The sequence below is a fragment of the Stereum hirsutum genome, assembly GCF_000264905.1.
Source record: "Stereum hirsutum FP-91666 SS1 unplaced genomic scaffold STEHIscaffold_4, whole genome shotgun sequence".
Lineage (NCBI taxonomy): Eukaryota > Fungi > Basidiomycota > Agaricomycetes > Russulales > Stereaceae > Stereum > Stereum hirsutum.
In genome coordinates, this window is record NW_006763134.1 from 2,057,004 (window position 1) to 2,071,459 (window position 14,456).

The 14,456-nt window shown below is 50.5% G+C and overlaps 5 protein-coding genes across 5 annotated transcripts; 2 read left to right on the forward strand and 3 right to left on the reverse strand.

Annotated features, from left to right (window-relative positions):
- Positions 1-385: 385 nt before the first annotated feature.
- STEHIDRAFT_167107 (kinase-like protein) lies at positions 386-1,786 on the reverse strand. The gene is made up of 4 exons (XM_007302054.1): positions 1,727-1,786; positions 1,363-1,647; positions 1,048-1,282; positions 386-952 (listed from the first exon to the last, which is right to left on the reverse strand). The coding sequence occupies exons 1-4, from the start codon at positions 1,778-1,780 to the stop codon at positions 408-410; spliced, it is 1,119 nt and encodes a 372-aa protein (XP_007302116.1). The 5' UTR covers positions 1,781-1,786; the 3' UTR covers positions 386-407.
- A 1,421-nt stretch (positions 1,787-3,207) lies between these two features.
- STEHIDRAFT_53350 (uncharacterized protein) lies at positions 3,208-3,609 on the forward strand (the record flags this gene model as incomplete). The annotated part of the gene is made up of 1 exon (XM_007301494.1): positions 3,208-3,609. A coding segment is annotated over one exon (402 nt), but the record flags the coding sequence as incomplete, so codon positions are not given.
- Positions 3,610-3,730: 121 nt separating this feature from the next.
- STEHIDRAFT_94387 (uncharacterized protein) lies at positions 3,731-6,660 on the forward strand (the record flags this gene model as incomplete). Its single annotated transcript, XM_007302055.1, has 4 exons — positions 3,731-5,468; positions 5,529-5,685; positions 5,746-6,386; positions 6,459-6,660. The coding sequence occupies exons 1-4, from the start codon at positions 3,814-3,816 to the stop codon at positions 6,658-6,660; spliced, it is 2,655 nt and encodes an 884-aa protein (XP_007302117.1). The 5' UTR covers positions 3,731-3,813.
- Positions 6,661-6,737: 77 nt separating this feature from the next.
- STEHIDRAFT_94388 (uncharacterized protein) lies at positions 6,738-12,130 on the reverse strand. Its single transcript, XM_007302056.1, has 17 exons — positions 11,974-12,130; positions 11,393-11,882; positions 10,881-11,268; positions 10,270-10,802; positions 9,827-10,211; positions 9,580-9,770; positions 9,402-9,517; positions 9,206-9,342; positions 9,076-9,148; positions 8,540-9,013; positions 8,287-8,483; positions 7,810-8,230; positions 7,657-7,745; positions 7,375-7,587; positions 7,256-7,312; positions 7,092-7,191; positions 6,738-7,012 (listed from the first exon to the last, which is right to left on the reverse strand). Exons 1-17 carry the CDS (start codon positions 12,092-12,094, stop codon positions 6,948-6,950), a joined length of 4,050 nt encoding a protein of 1,349 aa, XP_007302118.1. The 5' UTR covers positions 12,095-12,130; the 3' UTR covers positions 6,738-6,947.
- A 391-nt stretch (positions 12,131-12,521) lies between these two features.
- On the reverse strand, positions 12,522-14,356 carry STEHIDRAFT_129733 (DUF1295-domain-containing protein; the record flags this gene model as incomplete). Its single annotated transcript, XM_007302057.1, has 10 exons — positions 12,522-13,008; positions 13,071-13,114; positions 13,203-13,247; positions 13,316-13,465; positions 13,525-13,538; positions 13,722-13,802; positions 13,895-13,984; positions 14,060-14,080; positions 14,154-14,181; positions 14,255-14,356. 10 exons carry the CDS (start codon positions 14,354-14,356, stop codon positions 12,522-12,524), a joined length of 1,062 nt encoding a protein of 353 aa, XP_007302119.1.
- Positions 14,357-14,456: the final 100 nt, after the last annotated feature.

A 14,456-nucleotide genomic window follows, 5' to 3' on the forward strand; every position in this document is an offset into this window, starting at 1 on the left:
CCACACCCAAATGACAAAAATAAACATGGTCAAACAAAGAAGATAAGATAAGATCTTGGTTCCTCGACACATTTCTTTGTCCATGCGAAAAATCAACGGTCCTTTCAATGGAGGAGATGTTTCTTCAAGCACCTCCTGAGACCGAGCAATAGTCTCGATGGTCCACTCCAGCATCTCGTTTTTCGAGTCTCTCCTCTGCTCGTTTCATCTACGGCACTCTGCTTGCTTTGACTATGAATGCAATAATCACAGGCATGGCCAGAGTACAAATAATTGGACGTATTGCGCCTCACGTTCAATGTCGGGTCCATAACTTTGTTCAAAGAAAACGTAGGAGACAAGGTATGAAATCCACAAATAAACCGTAGGTAAAGCAAAAGCAGAACGAAAACGCCGCAAGGAATGATTCAAAACCAGCGAGGCTGAACATCTTCAATAATCGGAATCAAAGCATCCATCCTCTCCTCCACATCCTCCGGCAACATAAGGTCCTCCTCGCACTCTGCACCCTGTGTATCCCACAGCTCATAGTCCGGCGCCATATAGCTAGGCGTCCTCTGCGGCTCGCCGTCGTCGACCCATTCTTCGAACGGCCCGGAATACCTCTTAGTCTTGCGCGGTGGCCGAGAGTAAGGCTGGGGAGTCCAGTCGAGTGCACTGTCAGGGCGCAGTCCTAGCCTTTTACCCAAAGCCGTGAACAGCGCTGTGAGACGATCATAGTCCGGAAGTTGATTGAATGCGAGGGAACGGCTGTAAGTCAGTAAATACGCGAACTCGGGAGGAAATCCAGCTCCTAGACACTCCGCCGTGTGATTGCGTTTTGAAACAAAAATACCCTCTTGGGCAAGGTTTTCAGGTTCGAGCCACGGCCGATTGCTCCATGGGAGATCGCCTCGGAGTATGTTCAGAGCAACGTAGGCCAGCGATTCGAGGTCATCTCGTGCCGAAAGTGCTGTATAAATAATAGTAGAGTCATAGCCATGTAAGTAAGTATTCTCGTCAATTCGATGGCGTCGATGAATAGGGACAGTTGTAGACTTTACGCACGCAGACCATTGTGAGCATTCAAGCTAGCAAATTGCAAAGTTCCGATTATCCTAGGAGGTCCCTCAGCGGCCGTGTCGGACTCATTTCTCCGAGGCTCGGTTTTGTAGAACATGCGCGCGAGTCCAAAATCGATGAGTTTGATCTTCGAGGGGTCGTCGAGCGTGCACATCAAGTTGCCCTGCTTTACGTCGCGGTGCATGATCCCCATCTTGTGTACATATTCAAGTGCTGATATCTGCGTTTCGCAGAACAGAAAAAAATAGACAGAATCAAATAGAAAATGACACCACACAGAACATCACAATGCACACTCACAGTCTGCAGTACAACAGAAACAACCGTCTTAGGCGCAATCATAGTCCCGTCCGGCTGCATTCTGGCAACGCTTGGCCCAAGGAGCTCCATGGCCAGATACTCAAAGTGTGGAAGATGGACGTATCCATAGATGATGGGTATGGCGGGGTGGCCCGGAGACTGAAGAAGCTGAAGGATACGAGTTTCGTGCCGGAGATGTGGTTTCTTTATGATGAGCGAGCAGCGAGATTTCTTGAGAGCGATGGCGCGGCCGGAGTCCATGTCTGTTGCAGGGAAAACACGGCTCTGTAACGATGCATGGTGAGCGAGGTACTTATTAGTATGTATGAGGTGTCATCGAGATATATTGGTTGAGCCTACTCACATAGCCTCCTGTACCGAGTTGACTCTCCTGAATGTTGTACTTCGGTCCAGGCATAGTGATAATTTCGAGGAGTTTCCGTGCAGCCCGAAAACGAGAGATATTCAGGTAAGTACCTCACGTAGGATGCCAAAGTACCGACGAAGTAGAGGAACGAACTTGAAACGATAGGGTACAGGGCTAACGCGATACGGAATTAACAAAGTGGGTACGAGCGCGCCGTCGAGAGTATCAAGTCCACCTTCCTATGAAATTGGTACAAAGGCGAGGGTTACAAGGCAAGTGTTTGCGAAACAGGCCAGGTGCCAGGGAATCATCCAAAAGCGGTGCCGTCGTTTGTGGTCCGGATGATGCCGTGTGATGGGTTCCAACTTCCCACGAAAGTAGCGCTCGCGGATGCGAGTCCGATGAGCCCGACTTGAAACTCTCCTTCCAGAGTTGCACTTTTACTGCTACCCTCACGTCCTTCCTCGTCTTGATTTATCTGCTGCCTAAGATATCAGTGTTTAGACCTTAACGATATGTCTGGCTCTCACCCGAACCGAGAACATACACGTACTAAGCCGGTGAGTAGCGATTTCTTCATTGTTTTGTAGGTCTGTGAGTCACAACAACGGCTTGACACGTACAGGTATTTAATTCAGTGAGGTCCTTAAGCAGAAAGATTATGGATGGGTTTTCATCATCAAGACGAGGGCTCGCGGACAATCACTTGATGGACAGCATCCACGACCGCGCGATGACATCTTATGGTCGCTTTATCCAGACCAACGATATAATTGACCTCGAGCAGGCCATCTCTTTATATCGGGAGGAACTTTCCCTTCGTATATCGGAAGACTTCTCACGAGTAGTCAGTCTGGGCAAATTGGCAGATGCCCTTGGTGACCGCTTCGAGTTAAGTCGTGACTTGGCCAGCCTGGATGAAGTCTTGACTTACCGAAGGGAGGTCCTGCATCTCAGCTCTCTAGGCCATTGCAGCCGTGCCACTGCATTGAGTAAGCTGGCCGTTGATTTGCACACCCATTTTAACGAAGTCCTTGACCTTGATAGCCTGGACCAGGCGATCTCTATGCATAGAGAGGTATTGGACTCCTTCCACGAGAAGGATAACTATCGTGCTATAGGCCTTTATAATCTCGCAATAGCTCTGGCAGACCGTTTCGAACATCGCGGAGACCGCTCAGATCTCGAAGAGGCCATCAGTAGGAAAGTTTATCTATTCCTGTGACACGTCGAGCTCCTGACTGATCCGTTTGATTCATAGGCACCGTGAGGTTGCAACAATTCGCACGATCGGACATCCACGATATCCGCACGCTCTTCGCGCTCTCGGGGCCATTCTTTGGGTTCGTTGCGAACGATTCAACGGCCCTCGAGATATAAACGAGTCAATTCGTCTTCTGAGGGAGGCCCTGAGCCTGTTCTCAAACAGTTCCGGTATCGATCGGTTTAGAGCGCTTAATTCTCTGACCTGTGCCCTGATGCTACGCTTCCGTTACCACGGAAATATCGACGACGTCGACGAGTCTGTGGTACTATCCCAGCAGGCCTTAGTCCTCCTCCCAGAACGCCATATAGACCGGCCGGGCGCGCTGAATCTTCATGCAGAGGCGCTCATTGCCCGCTTTCATGTTGCTAGCCAGCCCGAGGATTTATCTGAAGTCATAGAGTTCCACCGTGCCGCACTCGATCAACGACCTGTTGGGCATACTTCGCGCGATATTAGCCTGAACAACTTGGCGATTGCCCTTCGTCTGCAATACGAACGCATGGCACCAGGTGATCGTCAGCCGTACTTGCAGGAAGCGATTGAACTACAACAAGAGGCTCTGCACCTTCGACCTCCCGGAAACCCGGACAGAGAGTCTTCTGTCTCTAATCTTGCAGTCTTGGTCTTCCTCTCATTCGAAACGAGTGGAAAGTATGAACTTCTCGAACAGTGTCTCCTATTGGACCAAGAAGCTCTGTCATCGACCAGCGATATCCACCATCCGGATCGCCCACAGGTACTCTGCCAATATTCACATCATTTACGCGCTCGCTTCCTCGAGCACGGGCAAGAGAATGACCTACGCGTTGCAATAGATATGTGTCGCGAGGCTATCGAACTCTCTCCGAGGGGCCATTCGAAACGTCCAATCTACCAGTACAATCTTTCCGTATTTCTGACCAGTCAGTTTCGTCTCTTCCGGAAGCAGGCCGATCTCGACGAGGTTATTGAGCTTCGTCGGGAGGTGCTGCGTGTTCTGCCACTGTTCCATGTCGAATACCCTAACTACCTTCGTGGTCTCGCTGATTCACTCCATGTGCGGTATACACATGCTGGTGATCATCAGGACCTATATGTCTCTCTGGAACTCTACAAGCAGGCATTAGGTCGCTTGGCTCCGGAGCACTCAGCTCGAGCCCATTTTTTGACGAACTTTGCCATTGCCAAATGCTCATTCTACCAGATATCGAAGAAAGCTGAGGAGCTTGCTGAAGCTATCGACTTTTTGCGAGAAGCATCCGACCTTTTTCGTGGACATGTCTTCCATCCAACATCAGTCATGAACCTCGCGAGTGTGTTATACACCGAGTACTTGCGCAAGGGGGCCAATGTCGAGGATCTCCACGAGTCTATCAGCCTCACTGACGGCCTTGTACGAGAACTACCTCATGATCATTCCCTTATGAACACTTTGCGCCATCTCTTGTCCATGTTATTGATTGCCCGTTTTGAGATCACCAGGGAACGTCGTGACTATCTCAGAGCTTTGGAGTTGCAGAAGGTATTGATTGCAGAAGTACCGACTGGAAGCGCGATGCGTGCAACAGTCATGGACACCATGGCAAGCCTCCACCTCGCTCGGGAATCAGATGCGGCCGACTTCACGTCCGGGCTACAACTCATAAATGAATACTTACAAGATTCGGTGACGACTCCGCGTTTACGAGCTGAGATGGCCATACGTAGGTTGGCCGATGCCGAGTCCTGGATCGCGTCGCAGTTTGTCCTCTCTGCTGACCAAAGGGAGCAGCTTGTCACGGCTTACAAGCATGCCATCGGTCTCCTTCCTCAGATCGCGGCTTTCGACCTGGGTACGAGCGCGCAGCTTCTCGCCTTGAGGGAAACCTTGCAAGAGGACGATATTATCGCGTACGGTGCTAATCATCTGCTTGCCCTTGGTCGATCGGAGGAAGCTATCGAGATACTCGAAGCAGGCCGTGCAGTCATATGGACGCAGGCTCTTCGCCTCAGGACATCAGTTGACGATCTTGAGCTCGTCAACGCAGACCTTGCAGAGAAGCTTCGTTCTATAAGCCAACAATTGAAGGCACCTATTGGAGGAAGTCAGACCTTGTCCACAGACGACGCATCATCCATCTTGCCTGCTATGGATCAAGAGTACTACAGAACACAGGATGAGGCCCTGCGTAGTGACCGAGAGGCTGCACGGCGCCGTGATCTCAGTGCTTCGTTTTCCGCGACTTTGTCGGAAGCGCGCAGCATACCTAGGTTCGAGCGCCTCATGCTCAACGAGACGTATAGCAGTCTTTCTCAAGCAGCTTCGTGCGGGCCGGTTGTGATGCTTGTACACCAGTATGCCATTGTTGTCGCATCTCCAGACCAAAAGCCTATCCATGTGCGAATCTCTGTACCAAAGGTTGATCTTCAGAAACTCCAGAATGTGCTAAACCCAAGAAATACTCTTCAAAATAGAAGCGCCACGATGACGCGAGAAGGGATTGAACATGTGCAGTACGTCGATACCTCCATCTTTCACTTTCTACAAGCCGGTCTTGATAGTCACACTTTTAGCGGAACGCAGCAAACATTCTCTGACGATCCAAACGAATCGACTGCAGACCGATATATTAAGAAACACCGACCGAAAGCCCTCGACCCATACTTTGAACAGCTAGCTAAGCTATGGGTGATGATCGTCAAGCCCGTCGTCGAGGCTCTTGGTCTCACGGTATGTTTCACACCTCTTATTTGCTCTCCCTACATATGAAACTGAACAGTGTTTTTCCAGAAATCATCCGGTATCCATCGTCCAAGGGTCTGGTGGTGTCCAACCGCCGAGTTTAGTTTCCTCCCACTGCACGCTGCCGGCGTATATCATCCTCAGAGAAAAGACAGCGTCACCGAATCGTGTTCAGATTATATGGTCTCTTCCTATACGCCCACCCTGGCTGCCCTAATTTCTGCAAGACGTAATCTCAAGAAGATCCCTCTATTCGAAGTCAAGGTCATGCCTGTGGCAGTCCCGAATGCACCCAACCTACTGCCACTCAAGAATACGTCTGTCGAAATCGACATAATAACACGCATAGTACCTCCATCATCAATACTTCCACAAGACAGTGCTACACCCACCGTCGGTAGTATCATCGCAGGCCTTTCAGCTTCCGATCCATCTCTATCACCCTCCATCCTTCACCTTGCATGCCACGGACAGCAAGATCCTCGCGATGCGCTGGAAAGCGGATTCGCTATGCAGGACGGTCTTCTCACAATATCTAAACTCATGCAGATCGAGATGCCTAATGCCTTCTTCGCATTTCTAAGCGCATGCGGGTCTGCGATGGGCGACAGGCGTCAGCCTCATGAGACGGTGCACCTGGCTGCTTCGATGCTCTTCGTAGGGTATAGAAGCGTGCTTGCGACGATGTGGTACGCATTCAACTTGCTGTTTGGTCACTATTAATGTTGATGACGATGTCTCGAATAATCGAATAATTTCAGGCCAATGGCTGATGCGGATGGACCAAAGGTGGCTCGCGTTGTTTATGAAGCAATATTCAAGACAGAGGACAACGAATCGACCTCTACTCAGGACATTGACCTCGATTCAATTGCATATGGGCTTGATGAAGCCGTGCGCCAGTTACGGGAGGAAGGAGTACGGCCTGAGCGATGGGCTACATTTGTACATTACGGAATTTAAGTAGTTAACTGACGTGGTGATCGTCAGAAATGTGGAGTCAACCAGTTTCGATGTCTGTCGCACGGAAAACACGGGATAAACATACATCACTCAATACATAGTAATTGAACCATACAAATGAGGCAAAAGAAAGGGGAACGTGGAACATGGAGACAGCGAATTAGTGATTACACCAAAGTACTACGGAAAGAACAGACAGCAGAGGGGAGTGAACAGCAGGCAGATTGCATAAAGGTATATAGGGATAATGGTTGACGAGAAAGCGGGAACGGTGTATGACTAGTCATCTACTCGTCTTCTTCGTCCTCTTCTTGCACCTGTTTCAAAGGCTTTCCTTTCCTTTTTGGAGGAGCTAGATCGAATAAAAGCAGTGACCAATCGTCAGCTAAGCCAACGCCACATGAAGAAGAGGCCGTGAGTCCAATACGCACCCCTCGTCGAGCGCTTCTTAGCGGCAGCCTTCTTCTTGCCTGCGACCCGCTTTTCGAACTCATGATCCTCCTCGCCCTGTCGCTTATGTTCTTCAAGGATCTGTGTAACAAGAGAATACCAGTCAGTAAACTAGCCGAGCCGAAAGAAATACAAGATGATTTACATTCTCAAACTCGTTCAACTCTGAGTCTGGTTTGTTCGCGGACTTGTTCGCACGTGCCTGGAAAGAAACGATCGTTAACTTGAATACAGAACGTACTGAAGAATTGAAGCATAATTTACCTTCGCGAGAATCTCCTGGAACCGGGCGTACACAGTCTCCTCATGTAGCTTGTCCCTATAGAACTGCAACCCTTCGATGAGTTTCTTGACCGAACGCTCCGACTTGAAGGGCAGAAGCGAGAGGCAAAAAGCGATGTCACGCCACTGCCGTGGGTCTTCGGACAAGCGGAATCGTTGGCATAACTTCTCGACGATACTCTCCGCTTGTTTCTCCTGGAAGACACGAGCTCATCAGGTTAACACCGAGACACTGACACAGGAAATAAAAGGAAGATGACTGACCTTCTCGATGAAAGAGAATATGTACTTCATCGTACTCTGGAATGCTTCTTCGTCGACAGCATGATCTCCCACCGAAAGATGACTAATGACTGTGTAAACGAAAGTATGGCTGTGAGCAACTCCTTTACCAAGTAACACATTTATAGAACTTACCATCGGGCAAGTTGTTGTAGATCGCATTGTCCTTCGTCGATAGTTCCGTGAAGAACAACTTCGCCAGATCCGCGATCCTGGGGTCGTCATCCTCGAGACACTTTGCCATCTCGCCCAACTGCCCCTTGACTTTGATCATGCCGTTCAAAATCAGATGCGTCAAGACCATCAGCGTGTTCTTCTTGACGATGAGATTCTTGTTGGAAAGACCTCTGTACAACTCGTTGCTGTTCTCGTCGACGATGGTGCTGAACGAAACAGCTACATCACCGAGGGCGATAACGACGTTGCTACAAATAGTAGGGTCATCGGAGAGTTCCAGGATCTTGAAAAGCAAGCGATGGTACTGGTCGCAGAATTGCGAGCTGATGCAAAGGAACTTGCTCAGGGTCAGAGTTGCTGCCGTGTGAAGTATTCGGTTCTAAAGAGTCATATCGTCAATATGCTGCACTAACCGAGAAGACATGGAAACCATACCTTGCCAAACTTTCCACTACCAGCAATGTGAGCGGCCATATCACCGTAGACAGCGAGTAATGATTCAGGGCCATAGAGCAACTCGGTCTCCCTCACAGCAGCGATCCTATCGCCAATCTCGTCTTCAGCATTTCCAACAACCGCCTCGAGATCATCGCCGTCCTTCTTAGAGGCGTTGGCAGCTTTGGCCTTCTCCGCTAGAAAGAGTCAGTCAGTTTATTGGCGGAAAGGGAGCGGATGGACGGCACCGTACCTGTTTCACGTTCGTTTTTCTGCCTCTTCCACTCCCTCTCTACCAGCTCCAGATAGACGATATGCTTGATAGCAACGTGTCCGACGACGAAAATCATCTGGGCCAATTGGAATGCGTCGCCAACATCTCCGCTATGACTAGTACCCGCTTGCGACTCAGGTTGGGTCGATGCGAACCCATTCGGGCTTGTCTGCGAAGGTCCAGGGGCGTCCTCGTCCATCGCGTCCTCATCTCTCGACTGTTGCGACTGGGATGCAGCATTGGGGTTCCTCGCGAAGGCCCTTCTGGTGAGATTTCTGATGAGGTTATCGCAGAGAACATCAGGGTGGTCACCCAGCGCGTAGATGGTATTGATGGCTTGTTCGGTCATACCGAACCAGTCGATGGAATGGCACGGGTGTTCGATGGCGTCTTGTAGTTTGCGGAAGATGAGATTGTTCATATCGTAGCGCACATTCTTATCAAGGAGAGATCCTTTGGAATGCAAAGCCGTGAGTTCCAAGAGTCGAATCACAAAGATTCCTAAAGGAGCGAACCTTTGACTTTCTTGGCACTACCATTCATACGCTGAAGAGCAACGCAAGTATACTTAGCGAGTATGAGGTCCGCCTCGAGAAAAGACAGGAATAAGTTCATGTCGTACGGACAAGATAAATGCGCTCTCACCTTTCCAATTGGACCTAGCCCAACTTTAATCAAGGTCTCGACACGTTCAGTAACTACGCTCCGTCGGGCGAGCGCTAGCATTCCAAGAGTGATAATGGCACCTCTTCTCTGGAACTTTGGCAGAGGCTTCTCGGAACCTAATAGGAAAAGACTGAGATTGGCGAAGACCAAACGCGATGAGATAGAAAACACGTACTGTATACTTGCCACAGCCTGTTCACTATATCACCGTGGATCTGGTCGTCCTCCATCATGATGCGCATCATCTCCTCCAGACTGGTTAGTTCGGCCAGTGAAGCGTCTTTGGTCAACCTATCCAGCAAGAACACCGTAAGGTCAGGAAACAAGCAGAAAGGATGAAGCTGGATGCGCACTCGATCATATTCTTCGTGATTCGGTTAACTTGTTGCTTGCCCGACATGTTGGGGTCTGCGAGCGGGTCAAAGTATATCTGACGGTAGCATTCGAGGACCCTAGATCGCACTCCTTTCAGCTCCTTCCCGTCCTCCGAGGTCAAACTGTTGTCCTTCGCCCAGATGAGATGAAGCATCCTCTTGATTCCGACCTGCTCCAAGGTTATTGATCTCGATACAACTCTTGTGAAAGCTTGAGAAACCGTACCTCAGCAGTCTCAATCTCCCAGACATGCAGAATTCGGAAGAATTCCATGGCCTCCAGGACCTCCGCCTTGTGCGTCGAGCCCAATAACCTAGCGACGATGTCGGAGCCTCTCTCGATGAGACCTATGAATTTGAGGGCTACGGAGCAGAGGGTCCTCGTCTTGTCTAGCTTCTCGAGCACCTTAGCGTCCAAGTCGGATATAGCGCCGTTTGTGCCCAGAGCGGCGAGGTTGACAGCGGGTTGAGCTTTGGACTTCTTCCCTTTCTTCTTCTTAGGCCTCGGTGTCCCGTCTTCGCCTTCGTCACCCTCCGGGTCCTCTTCCTGCCCTTCATCTTCGCCGTCTACCTCCTCCTCGTCAACGTCCATAGCATCGTCAGCGCCGGGCCTAGTCACAACAAAATGAGTGGGAAGATCTATAATGCAGAATACGTGTTACGACATACTTTACCGTGGGCGTCGAAGAGCTACTATCGTCCTCCTCTGCCTCATCGGCCTCACCCGTCGAGGCCTGTCCCTGGACGTTCAAAGCCAATGCCTCTAGCTCCTTCTCCTTCTTCTTGTGCTCAGCGTCAAAACCGTCATAGAGCTTCTGCCATTCGCTCCTCTTGAGAGGAACCTGTATCTCCGCCTGGCTCATCACTCTCCAATAAGGATGCCTCTCGATCAACCTCGACAACAGGGCGATCGCACTCTTCCTCACGCTAGCCACCTTGTCCTCTAATGACTCTAGAGCGGTTCTGGTGATAGCGACCCAAGGTGCCTTGTCGCTCGATATATCACAGAGCTTGTGGAGTACACCGAAGACTTTCGTGCGGACGTAGGAAGAGAGATCGAGGCTTCGAGTGATGAGCGTGTCGAAAAATTCAACGATTTGCTTGTCGACTCGCTCCAGGTCGTCTACGGTATCTCTCGTGCCAGCGAGCTCGCGGATGAAGATACCGACAATTTCGACCATAGCTATGCGCATGGGGTACGACTACACGAGGCAGAGAATGCTGTGATGAGTACATTGCCGTTTTCGAAGGAGTGGCAAGAAAAGCAAGCGCAAACTCACCTCTGAATCGAATTGTCCCTTCAGCAGACTGAGCTGCTTCAACACGGACTTCGGAGCTTCTTCGGTGTACTTGACCAAGAACTTTGAGAATACCCTTGGTCCTTTCGAGTCCTGAGCACTGAAATTCTTCGACGCGATCTCTTTCACCAGCCCGTCTCCCAACTGCGCATGGTCGAACTCCGTCGCCAATTTGGACACTAGCTCCGCCATTGGTTCCGCAAGATGTTCGAAGAACTGCAGGCCCTGCATTATAGACGCTTGGGCGGCGAAACTGTGACCATGGAATTTGACGGCGAGGCAGATGACTCTGTAGACGGGAAGGCGAATATCGATGGATTTCATGTATGCCTCCTTCTCGGCCACGCGATAGGCTGGTCCTGTCAAGCACCTTCCGAAAGCATCCCAAGTCAATTACAAGTCTCATATGCAGGGAAACTGTTGCATGCAGTGAAGGGATTGGAACAAATGGAATATCCGAGTGCTCAGGATTTGCACAAGACAAAATAACTCACCTGACAAGAGCATCCTTCTCCGGGGTAGTCTTCCAGATTTTTGCAATCTTCAACTTAGCCAGCACCTTCCCAATAAGCCCCAACGTAGGCGCGATCTGATCCTCCCATGTCCATTCACTCGCTCTCCTACTCGCCGCCGCAGCCTTCCCACCCCTTCCCCTCCTACCCTTTCCCGTCGGTGCTACGACCGACCCAGCCTCACCCTCCCCAGGAGCCTTAACTTTCTCCGATGTCGAGATGAACCAGTTCAACAGAAACGCGTACTTCTCGACGCCGATCTTGTGGTTGTCAAATGTATCTGAATTGTCATTATCGACATCGAGGATGGCAGCGTCGGTTTGGGCTTGGAAGCCGGAGATGAGAGCGTCGAGAAGCTTGGAAACGTTGTCTCCCGAGAGAGAACCAGTGTACTTGAGTAAGGAGCGGTATATATCAAAGGTATCATCGTTCAGGATAGCCTCCGAGTTGTTCGAGATGTCATCAACAGCCTCTGCAGTAGTAAACCAAGACAAATTCAAGTATGAATGAGCGACGAGGCTAACAGACGGTCCATGGACCATAGACAAAATCGTAACATTCACCTGAGAGAAGGTGGTTCACCTCCGCCGGTCGTAAAGCTGACACATCCCTCTCGTTTGGAATGTCGTACGTCTCGAGGTCATTATATCCTTGAAGCTCCTCCTGCAAATCGAAGTTGCGCATAATAGCGGTCAAGGGGAGGACGGCTCGTGGCGTTGTCGTGGTTCGGTTCGAAACCGTGTACGCCACTTTGGGACGCGTCGAAGACGCGCTAGTCACGCGTCAGTCACAGCCCTTGTGTCACGCGTCGCCACTTGCCATTGTGGCCCAGGGACTGGAAACTCAGAACTCGTCGAAATACATGATCCTACGCGGAGACCATTGATCATTCAGGCACAAGTTCACCAAACATCAAACAACGAGCAAGGACAAAACGATCATAAATATAGACAAATAATAATCACTGGACCAGTCCTATAACATTGATGCAATATTAACTTCAAAAACGTGCATGCGAAACTCTCCAGCTTCCATACTCCCACTGGCAGCCTTCCGTACCATGTTTCTTGCCTCGCCTCACCAACATCTTCACCCCTCCTTCCTCATATTCTTATGCTTCCATCTCCTCGACCTTCCTCCTCTCCTCCTCCAACAACCCCGGCCCCTCCGCCCGCTCATCAAACCCAAACCACGGAAAATCCAACAACACCCATCTCTTCACCAACGCCGGCATAACCCTATAAACCCTCCTCGGCATCGGAACCAACAGACTCGTCTCGTTGACATACTGTTTATAGCGCGGCCACGCCTGTCTGTACCCATCGACCTCCTCGCCAGACATATCCGAATGCCCCTGTTGCTGTTCTTGGTGTTGTGCTTGTTGTACTGCGGGGGAAGAAGGACCATAAGTGAAAAGGAAGAACCGTTTCGCCGTCGGTTTCTCGGCGGTGGGGATTCCGGAGGCGAAGATGAGGAGAAGCATAGTGAAGAGCGGCGAGACGACGGCGCCGTACTGTGCCGCGCGCGCTCGGGACGAGACTTCGCCGTCGACACTGGGTGAGATGCTGATGATCCAGATGCCCCACCAGCAGAGAATCCTATGATGAGAATACGATGTTAGGTTTCTGTGGGAGAGAAGGACTCCAAGTAGGCTACGTACTCTCCGAAGTACGGAGGGTGGCGGGACCACTTCCACAATCCATACTGAAGGAAAGCGACACAACAAGTAATCAATTATATATATATGTGTTGATATACTTCAACAAGCAGGTAGGTAGGAAATAGTACACACCGTATTCGGCAAATACTTCGGCGGCTTCGTCGACTTGTAGTAGAACTGAAACAGCCACCATCATCAGTCTCGCTTCCCGTCGGAGGAATATAAATGGATAGAAGAAATTTTACCTTCTCCGCATCAGCGACGCTCTCGATGACCCAGCCTATGGCCCACAACACGAGACCAGCTATATCTTTCGACGTGCCGAACGCTGGAGCGGCACCATCGGTGACGGCGGGCGAGTTGAGGATCGTGACAGGTAGGGAGACGACCCAGACCTATGTGTGCGAGTGAACGTCAGAAGAAGAGGAAAACTGAGAAGAAGGTTGACGCTGACCCAGACGATCTGGCCTATTGACCATGACGGGGACGTTCAAAACAATAAGTTAGTCAACGCAGTCGTACACGCACACGACAAGCTAGCGAGACAACGCACCGACCCAGAACCCTACCAACAACATAAACGGAACATACAGTCAGCACCGCATCCTTTCCGGGACAAAATGGGCAAAGTGGCATGATGTGTCGACTCACCCATAAACTTGAAGAAATGACTCCTTATATCGTCAAACCGCGTATCGCTCCCCATCTTGAGAACTCTGAACAGCAAGAAACCTACGTGACCATACCGAACAACCAACCAACCAAACATACGTCAGTCCAGTCGTCTTACCTGGCCAGGTGAGGATGGGAGTCCGAAACCATACCAGCAAGTCGAGTAGCCCAGACCATGACGAGCACACTGACTATAACGTGGCGCGCATCGAAAGTTTGGCCGATGAGGAGAGTGAGGAGAGCTGTCGTGTGATTATCAAGGAAACAGCATAAGCGTTCGAATGGTGAAAGGATGTCTGACGGCGAGATGAACGTACCAAGCAAGAAGAAATTCGAGCCTAACTCCACGTATTCCCAACATCATCAGCAACCCAGCCATTCAAGATGATCAAACACTTGAATAAAACCCACCGCCCGTAAAATCCGTAATCTTGTCAAACTACGCCACATATCCCATCTCGTCAGCCACAGCCCTGTCCTTCCTTTTACCAACCAGGAGGAAAGAACCCCACCTGAAAAGTCCACGCAATCGCAAACCCCAAGAGCTGATATCCCACCGTCACAAGTAGCGTCAAAGCGAGATAATACGCGTCGAGCGCGTGTACGGCCGTCATGCTGGATCGTTCCCGGCCGTCGTCTAGTATCCTCCTACTTCAACTAAGCCACCGACCACGTAGGTACCCTTCTATAGGGTAGTATGAATACGAAGAAACG

Excerpts from the sequence above, each read along its gene's own strand:
- STEHIDRAFT_167107 (XM_007302054.1), bottom strand. The coding sequence starts at position 1,780 with ATGCCTGGACCGAAGTACAACATTCAGGAGAGTCAACTCGGTACAGGA. Across the intron at positions 1,283-1,362 it reads TTTCTGTTGTACTGCAGACT|ATATCAGCACTTGAATATGT; the intron begins GTGAGTGTGCAT and ends TGCGAAACGCAG. Across the intron at positions 953-1,047 it reads GAATGCTCACAATGGTCTGC|CACTTTCGGCACGAGATGAC; the intron begins GTGCGTAAAGTC and ends TTATTTATACAG.
- STEHIDRAFT_94388 (XM_007302056.1), bottom strand. The coding sequence starts at position 12,094 with ATGCGCAACTTCGATTTGCAGGAGGAGCTTCAAGGATATAATGACCTC. Across the intron at positions 11,269-11,392 it reads GAGAAGGATGCTCTTGTCAG|GTGCTTGACAGGACCAGCCT; the intron begins GTGAGTTATTTT and ends TGCTTTCGGAAG. Across the intron at positions 10,803-10,880 it reads AGGGACAATTCGATTCAGAG|TCGTACCCCATGCGCATAGC; the intron begins GTGAGTTTGCGC and ends TGCCTCGTGTAG.